Here is a 21,569-nt window from a genome sequence, read left to right on the forward strand (position 1 = left end):
GAACTCCAGGTGTTTGGGATGTTTTCCTACTTCAGTTTTTAGAGCACAAGGATGATATTGCATTGCTTGGGGGGGTGGGGGGGGAAGTCCACAACTTCTGGAAAGATGGCTCTTTAGAAATTGCAATTAGGCACATATTTCATGGAGGTCAGTGGCAAGTGAGTATATATTTAAGCAAATGCTGTGTTGAATTAAAGCAGGAAGGAAGTAGGTTGGAGGTAATACTGCAGCCACTCATGCTCATTAACAGAAACTAATCTGCTGGTGGCATATGTAAATGTCAGATTCTTTACTACTCTGTAATCAGGATGCAAATATGAACAAAACATTAACATCTAAATGTTTTGAAAAAGTGGCATTTCTCTTTTTGTGTGTGTGCTCATATGTCATTCTGTGTAGTTTTTGACATAACAAGTTGAGGGGTTTTAGGCTGTGGAGAGGGGGGTTTATTATAATTATTTAATCTGTGTTTGATGCCACAGAACAGCTGGATGTGAAGTGACCTCTGTGGTCCAAGTATATCATCAGTGACTGGTAGAAGCTCAGGGCTACTGGCCTGCTTTATGAACTTACCAATTTGATGATACTGAAAGCCTGTACTCAAAACAACCAGCAGTTCAGTCAGCAAAAACCCCTCACTAATTCAAACTTTCTAGTCAGGGAATACATTTAGGAGATTTGTAATAAAACCAGTCTTCATGGAAAACAGTGTTCAGTATTTTAAAATAAACACCAACAACTGACTATTATAAGACATATCCAGGTGCTGACCTTGATTATTTAATCAAATATTTTGATGACAAAACATATGACTATAAAATATAAAAATAAAGGAAAAGCTGTATTTGCACAAACTTCAGTCACAGTTTCAGATAGAGGTCCAAAAATTTTCATAGCTAAAGAAAGCATCCCAATGCAGTGAAGACCAAATGGAAGGAAGTGTCTTGCATTGCTCCATAGCAACTTCTTAGAGTTAGGAGACAAAGTTTAAAAGCTGTCTGGATGAATTACTGCTTTAGTATGGAACCTGCAGCTGGTCAATAAGGAATATCCATTCATCTCTGAATTAAAATAATTAGAAATTATAATGAAAGATTCACAGGGAATAAAGAGAATTACCCAATAAAAGAAGTTAATTGTTCACACCATGAAGAAAATATTTTGGCAGATTTGAAAAGTATAGCAGATTGTTTACATTTCCCTCTGTGTTGCAGGGTGAGCCAGGCATGGTTATTCCTGGAGAGCCAGGTAGACTGGGTTCACCAGGAAGTCATGGCATTCCTGGCTTAAAAGGTGAAGGTGGACTTCCAGGACTCCCAGGTCTTCCAGGGCATCCTGGACATGATGGTGCCGATGGCCTCAGAGGTAACATTGTCAAAGAAGCTCAGGGAGCACAGCGAGTTAAACAATTCTCACTCAAAGCCTGAAACTTCTAAAATTCCTCTTAATGTAGTTGTGAATACAGTCTCCTTTCTTTTAGGAGATCGTGGCTCACCTGGAGTTCCTGGAGATCCAGGTTTTCCAGGGAGACCTGCTGAATGTCTTATTGGCCTACCAGGTTTGCCAGGTGGCCAGGGAGCTACAGGCCCACCAGGTAGGACCTTCTGAACCTAAAGTGCCATTTGGCTGGGTGAGTCTGGGTTCTGTTTCTGCCTTCCAATGGCCTGAGGGAGCTGAAACAGTGTCTAGATATTGGTTATAGAATAGTATGCAGGAAAATATGAGCCCTTTCTGCAGATGGGAGGAAGCTCATGCATTGATGAAGATGGATTAAGATTTAGATTCTGTTGTACAGTATAAAGAGTAATTACAAACTGATCCAAATTCTCCAGAATATTTCAGGCTTATGCCCCCTGTGGGACTGAACTTCGATTCTATGGTGCAATGTGATTGATAAATAAATAAAAGAAAGGAAGGGTTCAGCTAAGTAGGAAAACAGTTCAGAGTCCCCAAAGTACCTGCTATACTGCATATGGTTTTTGTTTCAAAAGAAACACACTCAGGGACCCAGCACAATCCTTCTCATACATCTGATCTCAAAGGATTTATTTTTTCTTTTTTAGAGAATGAATGCAGAATTGGTGGGTTTTCATGTTTGGGTTTTTTTTCTTTTCCTGAGAAAGAACAGAACTGCCTATTCTTGCTTTTTTTTCTCTCTTTTTTTTTCCCCTCTCCCCTTTCAAAAACTCAACCTTTAGCTCTTCTAAGGTTTTCTGAACATGTATGTTGTCTCATAGATCTAATGTTTAGCCCTCAAACAGACAGGGTTCAAGAAGAGTTTCATGCTCATGGTAGCAAGATAGAGATGAAGGTTTATTTTTCAGACATGTACCATACTACACTCTCATGCATTTTTCTTAGGAGGAAGAGGTCCACAAGGTTCAAAAGGAAGACTAGGTCCTCCTGGCTTAAGCATCCCAGGAATGCATGGAAGGCCTGGGGAACCTGGACTAATAGGTCTTCAGGGAAATACAGGATTTCCTGGTCCCAAGGGACAGTCTGGAAGGCCAGGAATCTCTGGTGTGGCAGGTAAAGATTCCCCAAATACTTCTTTTGACATAGCAATTAAGTCAGTCTTTGCAGAAGGGTGTCAGTCCTGCTTTTCCAGATTGAAGATGCTGAAGTATTTTTCCATCAATAGCTGATGTATGGGAGATCAGTTATAATATAGATCTAGATGGAAATATGAAATCTGTAATAGAGATCCATATGGAAAATTTCCTTAAGTGATGAGCATATTTTGAAGCTGTCATGAAACAGTATGGAATTTTCTCTAACAGTCTTCTGTGAACTGTTTCACACTTTTTCTAGTACAGTGATGTCTGTGCAGAAGGACATGAAATAGTTCACATTCAAAGCAACTCCCCAGATTATTATGAGTGTCAAGTGGTTAGTTCTTTTTCAGCATCCCTTTTCAAACAGATAGCTTGCAGTGCCATCTTTTTCTTAAAAAGCAAGTTCAGATCTTGAGTCTGACAGAGCTGAGTCAGATTAAGCTCTGGCACTAACCAGAGCCAACTTTAAGGAAGGTAAGTAATCTCTGTGTGGTTGGCTTGGGTTTGTTTGGGTTTTTTTCAAAAATGTATTCAAATTTGATTTGAAGAATAAAATAAATCAGTCACACAAAGCTTCTTTTTTATAGCAAAGATTTTTCCTTAGTGTCAAATCATTATTCTGTGGGAAGGATATGGCACATACCTTTTTATATAGAGATTCTGTAAAACTTATGATAAATATGTAGCACTTGGCTCAGTTATGCAGACATAGACCTCTGATGTCATCTGAGGGGAGTTATCATGTCCCAGCTGGCCTTCAGCTCCTGAGCCAGAGAGGATTGTCTTTCCCATACATCTCATGACAGATCCCCCATGCCTGTTGGATATCTCAGATACATTATCCCCACTGCCACTTATTTCATTCATTGATAAAAGCTGCTGCAGCTACTAATTTATGGAGTCCGAGCATCATTAGTCCTGTCCTGTTCCTGGAAATAGAGAAACAAATCAAATAAGTAATTAAATACTGAAATTACAGACATATGTGTAGTTTTCTGAAGTAATGTTCTGTTTAACTGAATACTAACAAATATGTCCCAATCGCTTTGATTCCACAGGCTCAAGGGGAGAGCCAGGTATAATGGGCTTGTTAGGAATTCCTGGACCCCCTGGCATGATGGGAAGACCAGGCAACCCGGGTATCAGAGGCAAGTAACCAGAGTAGCTGCCTTGATTATTACTTAGAAGATGGGAACTTCTGTGCTGAAGTGAGTCTTGTGATCCATTTTGATGTGTATTATCACTCCTGAGTACACGTCATACTGAAATTAATGGAATTTCTTTGAGCCTTGGTAAATCTTTGTCTTCTCTATATGTGCAGTCTGCTGACTGAATGAAAACATTATATTTTTTTAGCTATTTTGACTTGCCACCCTTTCTGTTTCATTGGTATTTGTAAAAGTGGCTTGTGATTTGCTAAATAAAGAGCAGAGAGGTTTTTGCTCTATTTTTGCATTCCATGGATAGCATGATTAGATCTATTCAGCAGATGTCTATTCAACACAATTATAGGTATATTCAGGATAAGAAATCATTACCATCTCTTGCCATAATCTATACTCATAGATGTTTTATTGATTATAGGAGTAGTTAAGCTAATTTAGGTTGTTGATTGGAATCTATATTTCCAGATGTAAATTACAATTGCCCTTGAAGACTGGCTGCTACTTTTCTTCCTTTATTATATCTTCTAGTCAGGTATCTTCAGAAAATTTCATTCTGTTTTCTTGCAGGCTCTTCTGGCTTGCCAGGAATAAAGGGAAGAAAAGGGTTTCTTGGAGAAAAAGGTGAACCAGGTGATAAGGGTTTTCCTGGACCATCTGAGACCTTGGTTGGTATCGGGGATAAAGGAGAACGAGGCTTAAAAGGTACACATTCATTGTTCTGTCATTCAAAATTAGGCAGGGTTATCATTTATGCTGCAGTTCCAGTGGACTGTAAAACATGGAACAAACTGACTCTACTACTGAGAGTATTCACATGGCTTTGAAATAATTATTGCTAAACACTGTAACTGCCTTCTTATTTATGGGATAGTTAGATATTACACTGAATATGTATTTCCATTTTAACAAGTCCATATTCCTTTAAAACCCTCATATTTTAATGCTAAACCAGTAATAATATGTCAGCAGTGCCAGGAGGCTGGTACATATATTCTATAGATTTATGGTTTTACACCGTTAGTACCCTGTGAGCAGAGAAATGGGTGCACTTACCAACTGGATGCTGGATTGCAAAGACATGGAGTCTGCTCAGAAATACTTGACAGCCAATATTTTCCTATGGAAGCTTTTAGGAACTTCCTTTTGTCTCCACACAAAAAATACAGAAGGCATTTAAATGGGAGCTTGTGTTTTGCTTATGTGTGTTTAAAGTGAAAATCCTATGCTCTGCTTCTGCTTCATTAGCTTTGTTATAAAATTTTAAACTTTTGCCTAAACCTTATATTCCAAGATATTGTTTTGTATTTTTTTTTAATGAAAACCTTGTTTTAGGAGTTCAAGGAAGAATGGGTCTAAGGGGAGAAAAAGGAGATGTCGGTGTGCAAGGTCCCCCAGGGCTTGATGGGTCTGAAGGAATACCTGGTCTGCCAGGTATGGAATATGTACATTGGAAATGACTGTGTCCTGTGGACAGTGAGGTACTGCTGCCTCAGTGCACATCAACTTGGCTCCAGAAGCAGCACCACCTTCTTATTAACTCTGAAGTTTTTCTGAGAACTCTGAAACAGCAATTTCAAATCTGCTGTTTGAAAGTCATAGCAGCCACCACCAAATAGTTCTTAATTTTCTTTCAAATATTGACCATTGTTTGGGGTGAAAAACAGAAAATAACATTGAATCCTGAATAATAATAACTTTTAAATCTAAAAGCTGATGAAACCAATGAATAAAAATTGATACTTACAAAAAGTGAAGTTTGAGTTACCAATATTATTAAAAAATAGTTCTAAAATTATCAAATATGCAGTTTTGCACAAAATTATTTTGGAAGCTTTTAATTTCAGAATAATTTTTCCTTTTTAAAACCTACATGTTTGGCTTGTAGTTTTATAGTTAGCAGATTTTCAGTTAAAAGCAGATTTTAAAATGCCAGGCATTGCTACTACCCTGAAATTTAGACAGAATGTTCAGAAACATTCTAGATACATCTAGCTCTTGCATTCATTAAACTGAATGCTAATTTAGCTAAATTAATTGAAAGATAAATGAGGGGGGGGGGGGGGGGAAGTGCCTAAATTTTAATGTTGGTACATAAGGTGTTTGTTATTTCCTTTACCTTCTGACAACAATAATGATAATTTTATCTGTGCCTGGGGCAAGAGGCTGCATGTTGATTATTTATAAAGTAGTAATATACCAAAAGAAGGTGTGTGGTAGAGGATTTTGTATTCCTGAACACTGTAACAGCCAGCCAGCATCTGAAGCAAAAATGGGAAGGTAACACTTATTTCTGCATCTTGCAGGTATCAAAGGATTTATGGGTCTTCCAGGGATTCCTGGAGAACAAGGCCTTCCAGGTGCACCAGGAGACAAAGGGGACATGGGAATCCCAGGTAATTTTCTATCAAGCCATATTACAAATTCATAAAACTATATAGAAGCATTTGAATAGGTCTGAGCAGTCACTCTAAGCACACTACACAATACTTAGATTGGGATTTATTCTTTGCAGTACCTATAGACTCACCACCATCCCAGCATTTGCTTGGCTTGCAGATTGCAGTTCTCCCTCTCTCTCTTAATGAAATATAACTCTGTCAATTTATATATTGTTATATGTAAGAACCACTTTTTAATATGTTTAGAAATAAAATCACTGGCTCTGTAAATTACTTTATTGAAGGATTAATATCTGAATATATGAGCAGTAGTTCACAGACACAAGGTGTGATATGCAGTTATGATCCCTTTAAGAATGATATCAGTATCTGTATTTTTCCAGGTCCAAAAGGGCAGAAAGGATCTCCAGGCTTTCCAGGACCATCAGGTGACCCTGGGCTACCAGGCTACAGTGGCTTCCCAGGTGACAAAGGAGATCCTGGGTACCCATCTGTTGGGCCTCCAGGAGAAGCTGGTCCAAAGGTATAAAGGCAGTGGAAAAATTGTCTGATTAGGCAATAAGCAGAGCCTTTGAGTATAGATACAGAACAACATATAAGCAAGAGCTGCAGAGTTTGCAGAGATAGATCATTTGTTAGTGACATGAAATATGAAAATTCTGTTGTGTCATTACTCAGGAGAAGTTTTTTCATTCATTATGTTTCACTTTTGTTATGCAAGAATTTGTTACTTGTAAAGATGGAACATCTTGGAATTAACTTTGTTTCTGTAAAAGTTCCTAATCCATTAAGAACAAGGACTTGCACTGAAAGGGTCAGCAGTAGGAATACTTGTATATTAAAAAGTACAAAAAAACATCATCTTAGCAAATGCCAAAGTTTTCTAATCTAAGTTTGTACTGTTTGTTTTTGACAGTCTAGTAATATCCTTGCACAAGATTTTTGTTTTCTTAGCAATATATATTACATTCAGTATGTATATTATGTTTGGCAATATATATTGCTAAGAAAAAAACAGTGTCTTTAGGTTAGTTGAACTGGATACAGTTTTACTCAACACGTTCTGGTTGCTAAACACCTGGAAGTCTTTTTACATATGAGATTATCTGAAATGCATGGCTGAGGCTGCCAACTTTACTTCAATTCCTGTTGTCTGTCTAAGTGATTTGTTTCTCTTCTATATTAGCTGGGTAGCCACAATGAGATTACTGTCATGAAAATCGGTAGGAATTTCAAGGGGGGAAAGTACACATTTCAGTATTTGGTATAGCTGCATATTATGTAAGGCATATATGTTTGGATCAAAAGGGGAGCTGTTAGAATAAAATTGAAGGGAAGTCTACATGCCAGTGAAAATAGCTAAAGACAGTTGGTTTGTACAGGTTAAAGATAGATCTTTGTTTCTTAGCTATGTCTAAAGGATCAGTGGTATTATGAGAAGATCTCATAATACTACTTTGATTTATGTCTGAAAATCATAATGAGATATGATTATACTTAACCTGTAAAATTACATGCGATTTTTCTACTGTTCAAATATAGAACGTAACATATTTACCATAATGTGACTTTTTACCTGTTTGTGTGCAACTGCTGTTTATCAGGGAGATCCAGGTCCTCCAGGAGCTCTTGGCAGCAAAGGAGAAAAAGGATCTCAGGGTCATCCAGGACGTAAAGGAGCACCAGGACCACCTGGGATAAGAGGGGAAACTGGAGGTGCAGGAGTCCCAGGTATGGGACATTCCTGGAGGGGTGGGGGAGCCAGTGACAGGCAGATAGATGAAGAGTTTCTCAATAAACTGCCCAGGGTGCTGGGGGGTGGCACATTTCTATGGGACTGCTGTGTACCCAAACTGCTCCTTGGTGGGCAGAGCAGCCAGGCCAGCTGACATCACCTAGAGATCTTTTCTGCAGCTGGAAAAAGCAGAAATGACAGCAAAGCTCTAAAACTGAATCTGCATCCAGAGAAAATGCCTTTCCTCCTCTTCAACACTCTTTCTCCTCATAGGAAAGTGTGGACCCACTGGAGACACTGGTGTGAAAGGACGGCAGGGCCGCCCGGGACAGCAGGGTGTTCCAGGCCCTCCTGGTATGGTACAGAGCATCTCTTCAAACCCATTGCCCCTGGGTTGGGATTTTGTTTCAGTTTGAGGCTTTGTTTACCTCCTCTCGTTCCACCTAAGAGTTTTAACAGCCAGTTTTCAATGTCATCAGTTCAGCTGAGGCAAGAAGCTTTAATTTTATTTCACTCCTGGGAAGCTTTTTGTCCTTTTTTATTTTTAATATATATCCAGAGGTCTCAAGGTCTGATATCCACACAATTTTAAGAAAGGCTTACTCTACCTCCTAAAAGAGAGTGATAAACTAAGATATAGCTCAATGAGGAGAAGAAAATAAATTAGAGTAGAAAGAGGGGACAAAGATGTAGTTTTTGTTAAATAAACAAACTAAAATAGAATTAAAAATACATTTAAGGGACAGTGTGTAAATATGCAGCAACAGAGAGGTAGAGCACTGCAGACTTTATTATTCCTGTGAAAATAGTGGAGGTCTTAAATCCATTAAAGTCCAGTGAGCTCAAGAAAAACTACATGCTGCACTTTGCCAGTGTTTCTGTACCAACATATCTTTGGTACCCTTGAAGTAGCTGAACTAATTAAATTTTAGTAAAGTAGAGTAAGGTCTTCTCCCTTTGAAATGCAAAATAATGGAAGTGAAAGTAATATTTTGGTCCATTGTAATTCACAGGTGCTGTTGGAAACCCTGGAAAAAATGGACTTGTTGGTGAAAGAGGTGCCCAGGGTCGGGATGGGATGCCTGGTCCCCCAGGAATAAGGGGAGAACCAGGTAACACCAGTTAAATATTTTCATTCTACTGTTTTGGGGTTTCTTACAGTTGTTTTTTTCCATAATTAAACAGACAAGATTATTTGGGAAAGATTAATAAGGAGCTTCTGTGGAGCCAAAGATAAGTTTATGAGTAGAATGTTATTCACAGGTTTTTCTACGTAATTATTGTGCATACTGTACAACACAAATGCATTATAAATGCTCTACTGTACATGTGATTTGTGGTAATGTCACCTAAAAATGTCTGCAAGAGTCAAAGTATTGCTGTTAATAGTTCTTATATGTTTAATGTCAACGAGATTAAAAGAACTAAAACCCTTTTAAAGGAGCCTTCACAGTGTTTCCTTACACACATAGTGAAGGTTTCCATGACCTAGACCTTGGGTTGTAAAACCTTTTATTTAAATATCACTCCTGATGTTAACCATGTCCACAGATAGATTTAATACTCCACTGAATTCTGACAGGAAGTGTTTTCACATTTTACGGTGAAAATGTTTCTTTGTCTATTAGCATAAACAGGATACTGAGAAGGCATTCATAGTATTTAGAAAGTTATTTTTTCATATGAGCTTTGAAGTAATTGCTGTTAACATATTTGTTTCTGTAGGTATTTACATTTATTTTTCTTAATAACTAAATTAAATGGAAAAAGTTAAAAATATAATTTGTGTTTCTGTATAGAAGAAATGGAAAAAATATATTCTTTACATATAACTAAACCCTACATTTTGATTCAGTGAGTTCTGAAGAAATGTATAAAATACTAGACAACTGTGATGTTTTCTAACAATTATTTAGGACTTAGAGTATAATATGACCTAATATCTTATAGGAGCACCAGGGAGAGGGATCCCTGGCCTTCGAGGTATTCCTGGTCGTAGAGGTGAGTTGACTTTTCAAAAAGCAAAACCTTAATTTAAAAATACCAAAATCATGATGTTTTAACTCACATCCTGCTTTCAGATGCTTGACATGGCACTGAGTGTCAGAGCAAGTCGAGAGTGATTCGGCGCTTTTGAGCAATGATTTGGTCCTATGTATTAAAGGTCAAGAGCTGTTGCTTGTAAAGTTTAGACTATTGTAAAAGGGAAAAAAAAAAGCTGAATTCTACAGTCTTGTAAAGGTGACATACACATTCTAGAGCTTTGGAAATGTTACTGTGATACATAATTCAGTTATTAGACTATACTTCCATGCAAACAGAAGATGCTGCTGAATACTAGGCATACTTTCAGGAAGCTGCAGTGATTGCAGTTTCATTTTATTTTCCTTTTTATATTGAACTGTTGACTGAGGGGACTCTTCATATTTTTTATGCTTTGCATTGTATTACAAGTACTGGTAGAAATCCATTGATTTGCTTTACTTTAAAAAAGTAAATTTAAAGCACTCTAAGATCAATTTCAGTAGTCTCTTATTTTGTTGTATTCATACTGATGGATATGAATAGCTGGAATTTGGTTTAAATGGATTTGTTAATTCTGATCCACACAGAAGCATTTCTTGTACTTATGCATCAAAAAATATTCCCCTCTCTGGTCTTCCTAGTGTTCTCTCAAGTTTATTCCTTGTATGACCAATCACTGAAGTGGAGGTTTAAAATAAATAAATAAATGAATGAACGAATGAATGATGGTGTGTACACTGCCTTGCAATGAGTCCTGTCTTCTCACAACTGTTTTGCTTTAGAGTAGCAAGGTGGCCCTGGGGACTTCTCCATACTAAAAACAAAGGCTGAATTCCACCTTTGTTGTGTAGGAAATGCACATATTCACCTTATCACCTTGACAGCACTTCCCAAATGTAATATCTATACTTTGCAGGAATCAAAGGGGACATGGGACTGCCTGGTTTTCCTGGGCCTCCAGGTATGAAAGGCCAGCCAGGTGATCAAGGACCCATTGGACCTCCTGGCTTAGTGGGGTTACCTGGATTTCAAGGCACAACAGGCATGGCAATCACTGGCCAAAAAGGGAATAGAGGTACTGCTGGTGCACATGGAAGACCAGGTGTGTTGTTGTATCTCCTTATTTATCTAAAATTATATAATTGAAAGTCAGCCTGTCTAGAATTCAAGGTTGAAAGAGAGCTTTGTAATTAAACAGGTAGCTCCTTTAGCAGTTAATGCAGTATTTCTGTGGCAAACATGATGATCTGTGCAGTGGTGCATAGATTAAAATAACCTTTGCAATCCACTCAGTTGTATTATCTTGCTTTCTTCCCAGGTGGTCTGTAGGGCAGGTGAGATCCAGCTTTCAAGAAGTGAGATAGCATGAGTGTGTAGATGGGGCACGTGGAGACGTGGTTTAGTGGAGGAATTGGCAGTGTTGGGTTTACAATTGGACTTGACCATCCTAAAAATCTTTTCCAACCTAAACTGGAGTTTATTGGATCCTCTGATTCCAGGCTTAACTATGACTGAAGGACGTTTAAAAAATGGTAGTGTTATAGACCAACTGCAAGAACTCAGTGCTGCTCTCAGATTAAATTAGCAGGCTAGGAAAAATTTGAGTATATTTCCTTGGAAATCATTGAGGCGGTAAACATGAGTATCATTATAGAGCCAGTGAATGTTTCACTGTGTTGTATGTAATCTATGTGAAAAGCTGTTGGCAGTAGTCTTTACTTACTCTGATGTTTCTGTACAGGTGCTCCTGGTTTTCCAGGGCTTCCTGGTCTCTCCACTCGCAGCATGAAGGGAAGCAAAGGTGTCAGAGGGGCAGATGGAATACCAGGACCAACAGGCCCACCTGGTGACGTTGGTCCTCCTGGTCCAAAAGTCAGTGAAAGGAATATTACTTGTTTCTTACTGCATTGATAATTTGTTCTTACCATGAAATTAATACCCATGAGGATAAAAACACCCTCAAAACCTGCAGACAACCAACCAATAAACCCCAGCACCACCATCCTGTTTTTTACAAAAAACCTTTGTAATAGGTGGAAGACTAATATGGATACGTGAATTAGGTTTTATGGATTTGAATGGACTAAAAAGATATTTTAATGAATTTCTGGCACATCATTTTCCTTGACCATTTTGTATTACAGAATAATGTGAACAGAGATGTGAATTTTTCTAACATGCTCAAAAATGGAGCAGATAATTCTAGTTGCAGCATATTCTGTGAGCATAATGCTTTGAATATTCTGAACAAAACGTAAATGCACTTCACACTGTGCAGATGCTGCTCCTGTTTATTACTGAATGTTATCTGATTTGCAGGGAATACAAGGTCGATCAGGCTATTCTGGTGCCAGAGGGAACCCTGGATTTCTTGGATTCCCAGGTGTAAAAGGTATTAATGTATTTACTACATACACTTCTGTGTGTCAAATACAAGCATTTACATGTTGTGTTACAATAGTGTTTGTTCAATAGTATGAGGTGTGCTTCTAGAGACCTAAGTTTTACCATGAAGATCAGGGTGTAGGTTAGCTGTAAATGAAAACATTCACTTATGAGAGTATTTTCACTGAGGTTTATCCTGTGGATTTGTCCAAAATGAGTTTCAAACACTTGAAAAACTCACTGACAGTAAGGTTAAAAGGAGTTGAACTGCACTTGAAGGCAGCACTTGACCTTGAAGTTCAGTGACAAAATACACTTAAGATAGACAGGGCATAGCTGAGATTTTAAACTCTGTTTATGTGATCAGCCATTGTATAAAGACAGGATGACATCATCTTATAAATGGAGTGCACTTGACCTATAAATTATACAGTAACAGCAGAGATGAAGAAGTCAAATTTCACATTTCAAATGTGTCTATAGGCTGTGTTATCCTTTGGGAATTTTGCGTGGGTCATGCAGGACTCTTAAGTAAGCCTCTGAAACTTTGACAGTTGTTTTGACATTTTAAACCAGACAGATCTTCAATCTTCATTTTTAGGAGAAAAGGGGAATCAAGGACCCCCTGGACCACAAGGTGCAGAAGGGCCAAGGGGACCAAAGGGCCAGCAGGGTAACCAGCCTTTCTTGTAACAATTAAATTTAAACTGATTTGTTTGGTTTGTTTTGTAGTTTGTTTGCTTTCTTTTAATGTAAAGCAATAGGTCTTCATTATGTTTTTGCTGCTAGGCCTACCTGGAGTCGCTGGGAGAATATTCTCCATCCCAGGAAGCAAGGGTCCTCCTGGACTGCCAGGAATGCCAGGAACACCAGGTGATCAAGGAATTCAAGGCATTCCTGGGCTACAAGGTAATTTATATTTTTATCTTTGTATGTGTTTGTGTGTGCGGCTTAGTGGAACATTTTGGTTTGGTGGGAAAAAAAGCTTCTGTACAGAAAATTGACATGTCTTCAAAAAACCCTTAGATATTTATAAAGCTCTTAGTACCTTATTAACATGCTCATATTTATAACCTGTCCCATTCTTAGTATGTTCTTGCTGATGTTTTTATTCTAACATAGCTACACTTTTGTGGGGATTTTAACTTTATTCTTCAACTGTTACTAAAATCCAAAGTAACTACTGCTATATGCATCTGGTTTTCTGTTGATTCCAACGTAGGACCTAAAGGAGTAAAAGGTCTACCAGGAAGTTTTGGTCAGCCAGGTCATCCAGGACTGCCTGGTCCAAAAGGAGACAGGGGATTTCCAGGACAAAGAGGTACAGCAAAGCAGACATCTCTGTTATACTGGTACTACTGAATTTACAGATAAACTCTATTGTTGATTTTTGTAAATATTTCCTCTTGCATGTATTGGGATTGTGTAACATTTACAGTAGCTTTAGGGCCACATTTGGGGCATTTTCTTAGGTTTTAACAGATGCATGTTCACGACTGAAATAATAGTTTACAAAAATATGCCTTGACTGTGCTCCTCTGTTATGAATCACATCTATTTATTCACCTGAAATCCTTAAGTACCAGGGTGTCTTTTTACTACATCAAAATAAAACTAAATATTCTTATTTAGGCAAAACAAAATCTTTTTACTTTAAGCTATTTTTTGCTAAAATGGCCATGGTTCTTTAAAATACCTCACTGTTTCCTGGAATTATGCAGTGTAAAGCTACCTGAACTAGGTCTGAAAGAGTTAATATATCTGTCAACAAATACTACAAATTTTCAAGTTTTATCTTCTTATTGATAAATTTTTTGTTACTTTTCAAGTGCTTTCACTAACTTAAATGAAGTGAAAATTCAGACAAAATTATAATATTTGGAGTCATATTTATTTCCTCTCCACAGGAGAGCCTGGACTGATTGGCTTTCCAGGTCTGCAGGGGTTACCTGGATCACCAGGTACTATCATTGCTGGTCCAACAAGAAGAGGTTTTATCTTTACCCGGCACAGTCAGACTACAAAGATTCCTTCATGCCCACAAGGGACATCCCAGATCTATGTTGGCTATTCACTGCTTTTTGTACAAGGAAATGAACGAGCACATGGACAAGATCTTGGTACTGTATTGGTAAAAAATTTCAGATCCTTTGTTTAGAGTCCAGCAATGCTAAGTTGTCATGAAACCAAACTATCAGTATGTGTCCCAGATGAACACTGGTTTCAACCATCTGTCTCCAGAGTGGGCTGCTGCTCTGAGCCAATTCAGCTCTCATGGTTTGAAAGACACCTTTCTTTCCTGCACTCCTGTATTTCCTGTTGATATCCTTAGAGTTTTTGACGAGGAATTCAGTTACTTATGGATAGATATCTAGTATAAATGTTCACAATATTTGCACAGTGCTGACAGTAATACTACAGGATTTAAGGGAGAATCTTCCAGATTTTGGAGACTAAATGGGATGCTTTACAGTGTGAAAAATGTCACCAGGAACTTCCGTTTAAGCAGCTGAATCCCTATCACTGTGTCAAGGACCAATACCATTCAAGAAGATATTATTTTAACAGATTTGGTCATTAGCCCTTGTTTTTTATATAGATATTTTTATATAAACCATAAGCATTTTACTTTCAGATAATTCTACCACACAGGCACTTTTTATAGACCAACTGTTTTAATTCTTATTGTAGTAGATTGAGTGACATTGTGTGTCTCCTCTGTTCACTGCACTAAATATAATCTCCAATCTGTCACAAGCCTCTCCTCTGTGTTTTAGGAACAGCTGGCAGCTGCTTGCAGAGATTTACCACCATGCCATTCCTATTCTGTAGCACCAACGATGTTTGTAGCTTTGCCTCTCGCAATGACTATTCCTACTGGCTGTCCACTTCCGTGGTAATGCCAGTAGACATGGCACCCATTTCTGGCAGGGCACTAGAGCCCCATATAAGCAGGTAAGAGGATAAGAATTGTAGCTCTTTTGCCCTGGAACCACAAAGACATCATAAATTGTTTTGAGTGGCAAAAGTCTTAGGCAAAGACCTGCCCATCTCAGTCAGTACAAGCAGTGACTTCAAAACCTTGATTTTTGGTTGCTCACCTAAATATGTCAGATATCCAGTGATGCTCTTTAGAAAAACTACGGTACAGCTGGGGTCCCATCACAGGACCTATTCTGCATAGCCAGCATAAGAAGATGGCACACAGTCCTAATGATTGCAGTGATACTGTTTTTAATGCCCAATCATTGTGTATATCAGAGACAGACTAAAATGAAATAAAGACAGCTTTGTTATTTTAGAATACAGAACAAATCAAGCTCTGCTTTTAATTATGAGGGATACATTTACTGTAGTTGGTGAGATACATTGCAGTCTGGGGCTGAAGGGTCTCTGCTATGAAACACCCTTGTGCAAGTGTGGTCCTCTCTAGCTGCTTAGAACAGATGAGAAGGATGAACAGCAGCTTAACAGGAAAAGCTACAAAAGTATGAAAGGCCTAGAGTAGCAAAATCCAAGGGAAGGCAAGCTTTGAACTCTGTCTTGTGTCCTGCCTTACCCAGCTGTTTCAACCTAGTAGTTCAGCTTCATAGTTTCCTCATTTAGGAAATAAAGATTACTTTTTCTAATCTTAGCAAGTAAAGGTGGAGAACTTTGATCTAAACCATAGCAACATAAAGTAGTGAGCACATGAAAAAGGCAAAATTTCCCTTGTTACTTCATTAAAGGCAAAATTAGGAAGCTCAGATGTTCTGGGATTCATCTCATCTTAAAACATTTTTTATCTGGTGTTGCTAGTAGGGATTGCAAAGCAACTGCAAAGTAAGGTATATGGGTTACTTTTGATTTACTTATCTCCTCATTAAACAGAGAAAACCTGTGTGAATTGTAACGTTTGCAGCAAGCCCTTCCATGTGGTAGGTGCCATCCTAGAAGAGAGAAGTTGTTCTGCTTTCATGTTTTCCCTCACATCTGCACTGTGCTTTCCTTCACAGGTGTGTTGTCTGCGAAGGAGCTGCAATGGTAATAGCAGTTCACAGCCAAACAACCGTGGTTCCTGCATGTCCAGAAGGCTGGATATCTCTCTGGAAGGGTTTTTCTTTTGTTATGGTATGGACATAACAACTTGAATTATTAATTTTATGTCCTCTCACTTTCATTGGCATTTTCAGCTATTCCTAGCTCATTTGTTTCTTAATAGTTGTTATTTTTTTTGCCTTTGTCAAAAACTAGACAATAATTCTATTAATTCTTATTCAATTCCAAAAGCATAGAAAGAACTATTATGATGCACCCTCAAAAACAGGTGGCAGGAGAAAAAGGGGAAAATATGAAAGGAGAACCATAGGACTTTAGTTTGACAAAAATAACTGCATGCACTCATTTCCACACATGTTAAGATCTGGGAGACAAGAGTTGGAGAGTGGGGTGGTTAAGCTTGTCCTGAACACAAAACCACAGAAATAACTGCCCTACTTCTATGCCAGAAAACTAAAATCAAAAAAGCAATATTGCCTTAGCAATTTTGACACCATAATGAGATATGAGTGAAGAAAGTTCATAGTGAGACTGCAAATTCACAACTGATTGTGAGAATAAAGGTGTACCTGTACTAGAGGATGTAGCACTTCATCTGTTATTCATGCCTGTGGAATGTCATAGAGATGACAGCAAATGGACATAAAAGACTGAATTTAAAAACCCTCTTTTTTTTTCCCCCATGAATTAAAGTTCTTTTAGGTCTGGTGTAAAACTGGTTGTTTCTCCTGCAGTTTGGCCCTAAGTAGTAATAATAATAATAAATTTGGAAAAGAATGAGAAAATTTTTGCAGCATCTTATTAAAATAATTTCCAACATCAGCAGAGTTGAATGGTATTTTCTAATGTCATAAATTATTTTAGAGCTATTTCTACAAGCACTTATCAACATCAGAGAAGGAAAATGCCTTTTTTGCCTTTTGTGTTTCGAGAAGCAATCAATGCAACAACAAATATGAAAACACCCACCCATTTATTTGTAATTACTGTAGTCCTCAGTTGTGCACAATCCAGATACTTTCTTGTTTTTGTACTGGTTAATTTCATGCCTTTTTATGCCATAGAAAAAGGACTTAGGAAACGCTATAACTGTTTGATTTTCATAAGGCTTCTGTGCCTCATTATAAGTTTTATCAAACTAATCTGTGTTCATTTTGGTTTCTCTGAGATACACCATAGAGCATATTGTATGTTTTAGAAAGAGATTTTTTTTTTGTCTGTGGTTTACTAAAAGCTGATGGACAAGTTCTCATTAAAGAATGTCCTGTTGGTTACAGTACACAAGCGCCGGCTCAGAAGCTTCTGGCCAAGCATTGGCATCTCCTGGGTCTTGTCTGGAAGAATTTCGAGCTGTTCCATTCATAGAGTGCCACGGCAGGGGGACGTGCAACTACTACACAAATTCCTACAGTTTCTGGTTGGCATCATTAAATCCCAGAAAAATGTTCAGGTAAACTCTACTTCCCTGCATCCATGCACATCACACCCATGCTGCAAGTGCCCGGGGAGACAGTGAGTGCCTGAGCAACCTGTGGCGGCTTCCTTCGTAATCCCTCTCAGGTTAGACATCCCTCTTGTCAGATTCAAGGTCGTTCTGTAGCACACAGATGCTTTCAGTGAGCCAAGGATTTCCAGGTTGTTGTCAAGAATTCCATACCCAAAATTTCACTGTCTCTCCCTGTTTTTTAAAGAAAAACAATGTTTTCTTTTTTTTAGGAGACCTGTGCCACAGACTTTGACAGCAGGAGAACTAGAAAATATCATCAGTCGTTGTCAGGTCTGCATGAAGAGACCAATCTAAACAGTGGCCACTCTTGATAGAATATGAAACTCTGCTTTTATTACAAAGAATTGCCTAACTCTGAAGAGCTATAATTTATTAAAGTCCAGCTGCGTCTGGAAAGAAAATTATAAATTGCCAGTGCAGCACTGTGGTGAGGCAGGGCAAGTCTGACTTTTGTCTTTGGCAAATGACAAAGCACTTTGTTGGAGGAAGCCTGTCAAGGCAACCTGCAGGGGCTTCTGCTGAATCGTGTTATTTCTGAGCTGCATCTCCACAACAAAACCACAGCATCACCAGATCTTTAATGAAAGATGTTACTGCTGCCTTGTGTCATGTGCTTTTCAAACAGCAAGACAAGCTAAACACTCCTGTTTCAGCTTACATATGTTCAGTGTTCCAAGTGGGTGTCATTTAAGGTGACAATCTGGCACTTATGAGCGATAGGTTTCAGTAGGAAATACTTTCAGTGCACTTTTAACTATATAATTATTCATTAAGAGTTGTTTTGGTTTGGTTTTCTTGTCTAATAAACAAGTATCTCCCCACTTACCTCACCCTTCCTCTGGCTGGCAAACAGGAGTACAATCTTTGTTGTATCACTGCGATGCTGATGGTCCTTGACAAGCCAGAAGGGGAGCACACCATGCACTGGGCAGGCAGGACAGGGGCACAGGCACCAGCTGGGTCCTCCAGAGTGACTGTGGCCAAGGGTTGACTAATTGAAAGTGTTGGGAACTTTTCATTAGATCCACTATTAAAAGATCATGAGATCTTTTAAGTTCTTCAAAAGCTGACAGTATTATGATCACATGTTTTCATGTCTCCTGAAGAAAAACTATTTACCAAATCATAATTTGATATTTTTTTGGTATTAACAATTATTGTATGGCTCAAGGGCTCCCATGGCATTATCAGGTTATCATCCATCAGGAAGTGATTTCTTTCTATTTTACTTTTAATAGATAACAAAATCTATAATATTTTCATTTTATAATAGTCCATATTTAAATATTTATCACAAATATATTCTGTATTTAAATATTTATCACACATTTCTGCAAAGAAACCATTTATTCCATCCAGTTAAATGTATGCATCCAAAATTTTAAAAAATACTGATATTTAAATTGTACCATCTAAGCACTGACTTATACAAGAGAATCCAACTGTCAATGAACATAAATACTTGAAAAGCACTTTCATTTACTCATATAAGTTATATAAAATTGTGGCTCTGAAGGTTTTTTAATATTTATAACATTGCACTTGCAAGGCTATTTAAAATTGTAATGTTGACATTTAAAATGTTAATATTTTTTAATACTTGCACAATCTATCAGAATTCCAGTATTTAGTGTTACAGAAGAAGCTTTAATTCATCTGAATAGTTCTGTAAATGCACCACTTAAATGTAGGGTCTAGCAATTCAATGAAATAACCAAGATTTCTCATTTAGTTTTTTTTTTAAGCCAGTAAAATTTTGTATTGTTTCTGTTGAAGTACTTGCATTGTGTTTGTCTGACTGTTTGAATTTTCAGTGTTAACCTAAGAAAAAGTTTTGTCTATGTTCCTTATAATGGAGCTAAGATGAAGATACCATTTACATGGACTGAATGGATATTTTAAAATTATTGTTTGCTTGAACAGTCATAATGCTTCTGTTTGCAAGGTATAATTGTGAATTTGCAGGGTTTTATGAAGAATCTTTATGCAGATGCACTACTGATAAGAAGGTATTAATGTCAAGTTCACATTTAGTCTTTCATTCGAACCAGGCTTGGGGCTTAGGTTGTTTTCCTTAAAACAATCATAAACTACATTTTCTCATAAACTCTGAAGTCTGCTTCAAATACTCAAAGATAATGACCACAGCTGTTGCTTTTTAGGTTGTTGGGGTTTTAGTGGTTTCTTTTTTTTCCTTAAGGCTCATTACAGTCACCCAAAGGCCCTTGTATATGATATACAATTGATGGCTGGGGAGACCCTCATGTAAAACTTGCTAGTAAAATGCCAATGTGAGTATCTGAGCTTGAAGTCTGCTGGAAATGGCCAGCAAAGGATAATGTGTAAGGAGAAGGGAATGGATTGTGGCTTTAAGGTCCAAAGGTAAGTTACAAAGGGCTGTGTCTCATAATATAGCACAGAACTGGAAGTGATGCCTTGTGATGTTTTGGATTCCAGTGCTCACTTTTTGTGTGGCCTTCAACAAGTTACTAAAAAAAGATGTTCATAAATAGCTTTAGATTTTGATTGCTCAAGGTCGCTCTTTCTTTCCAAAGCATGAAATACAGCTGCAGGGACACATTTTCGTCAAGCCTGGCATACTACAAGCTGGACACTGGAAACCAAACTTGAAAAAAGTTGATGTAAACTTCTCTCTGCAGATGCAGATCATGTTACTTCTTTACTGCTAAGGATTGTTGGGAGGATTAGTTAACTCATGCTGTAAGAGCTTTGGGAGCGTTAACTGGAAAGTGCTGATGAGGTGCAAGGTGTTAATATATTGTACTGAAAGAATGGATGCAAATGAGCAAACAACGGGGGCTGTACTCTGCTAGATACAGCCAAATAAAAATATTTTGACTAAATAAAAGACCCATTTCCTGTTGGTTTATTTTTTTCTTTTTTTTCCAGAGCTAATGATCTTGGCCACTATCTGTGCATAACCAAAAAAAAATGTCATTTGATTAAAAGACAGTAGGTAGAATTTGCCCTCAAATTGACTCCGGCTCTCTCCACTGTAAATACCCAAGCTGGATTTCTTTATGCTATCTCTCTTCCTAGATATATTCCTACATAGGATGCTATGGTGAGCTATGGGTTTTTATTTCTTAGCTGGTACAGGGCTGCTGTGGATTGAGTATGAGAACTGATAATTGGCGTTGATACCACCCTGATGCTTTGGTTGTTGCTCAGTAGTGCTTACTCTCCGCCAAGGACTTTCCAGCATCCCATGCTCTGCCAGCAAGGAGGTGCAGAGAAAAGCCAAGAGAGAGCAGGGCCAGGACAGGTGTCCCGAACTGTCCAAGGGCAGTTCCACACCATAGGATGTCATGCCCAGTATATAAACTGAAGAATTGGCCTAGAAGGGGGCACTGCTGGCGGATCAGGGACAGGCTTGGCACTGGTCAGCAGGTGCTGAGCAACTGTATTGTCATCACTTGTCTTGTGTGGGTTTTCTCTCCTTCTTTCCCTCTCCTTTTCGTTACAACTGCTACTAGTAGTATCATTCCTATTACTACTTTGTTTTAATTATAAAACTCTTCTTATCTCAACACGAGTTGTTTTCTTTCCTGATTCTCTTCCCCAATCCTATGGCAGGGTGGAGTGTGGGGTGTGAGTGAGTGGCTGTGAAAGAAGAGGGCCCACCTAAAATTATTACCAGGATTTCAGCATGAAAATAAAGAACACAAACCAACAGAACAGTGTAATATTCAACATTCTTAAGGATTGCCTTTTAAATCACTGAACAAGAAAATCAAG

The 21,569-nt window shown here is 38.1% G+C and overlaps 1 protein-coding gene across 1 annotated transcript in view; it reads left to right on the top strand.

Moving 5' to 3' along the window:
- COL4A3 (collagen type IV alpha 3 chain) overlaps positions 1 to 20,673 on the top strand; it is a 57,846-nt gene extending 37,173 nt beyond the window's left edge. The window contains exons 30-52 of the mRNA XM_071566721.1: positions 1,215 to 1,365; positions 1,481 to 1,594; positions 2,362 to 2,529; positions 3,614 to 3,703; positions 4,289 to 4,423; positions 5,054 to 5,152; positions 6,025 to 6,114; positions 6,504 to 6,643; positions 7,725 to 7,851; positions 8,129 to 8,209; positions 8,869 to 8,967; positions 9,806 to 9,856; positions 10,797 to 10,982; positions 11,622 to 11,752; positions 12,200 to 12,272; positions 12,867 to 12,938; positions 13,055 to 13,174; positions 13,488 to 13,586; positions 14,173 to 14,385; positions 15,043 to 15,220; positions 16,261 to 16,375; positions 17,581 to 17,753; positions 18,020 to 20,673. Coding sequence (XP_071422822.1) covers positions 1,215 to 1,365; positions 1,481 to 1,594; positions 2,362 to 2,529; positions 3,614 to 3,703; positions 4,289 to 4,423; positions 5,054 to 5,152; positions 6,025 to 6,114; positions 6,504 to 6,643; positions 7,725 to 7,851; positions 8,129 to 8,209; positions 8,869 to 8,967; positions 9,806 to 9,856; positions 10,797 to 10,982; positions 11,622 to 11,752; positions 12,200 to 12,272; positions 12,867 to 12,938; positions 13,055 to 13,174; positions 13,488 to 13,586; positions 14,173 to 14,385; positions 15,043 to 15,220; positions 16,261 to 16,375; positions 17,581 to 17,753; positions 18,020 to 18,104 — 2,790 coding nt within the window. The 3' untranslated portion in view covers positions 18,105 to 20,673. The remainder of the gene's footprint in view (positions 1 to 1,214; positions 1,366 to 1,480; positions 1,595 to 2,361; positions 2,530 to 3,613; positions 3,704 to 4,288; positions 4,424 to 5,053; positions 5,153 to 6,024; positions 6,115 to 6,503; positions 6,644 to 7,724; positions 7,852 to 8,128; positions 8,210 to 8,868; positions 8,968 to 9,805; positions 9,857 to 10,796; positions 10,983 to 11,621; positions 11,753 to 12,199; positions 12,273 to 12,866; positions 12,939 to 13,054; positions 13,175 to 13,487; positions 13,587 to 14,172; positions 14,386 to 15,042; positions 15,221 to 16,260; positions 16,376 to 17,580; positions 17,754 to 18,019) is intronic.
- The last annotated feature ends 896 nt before the right edge of the window (positions 20,674 to 21,569 follow it).

Source organism: Pithys albifrons, chromosome 11 (assembly GCF_047495875.1).
Source record: "Pithys albifrons albifrons isolate INPA30051 chromosome 11, PitAlb_v1, whole genome shotgun sequence".
In the NCBI taxonomy this organism is placed as follows: Eukaryota; Metazoa; Chordata; class Aves; order Passeriformes; family Thamnophilidae; genus Pithys; species Pithys albifrons.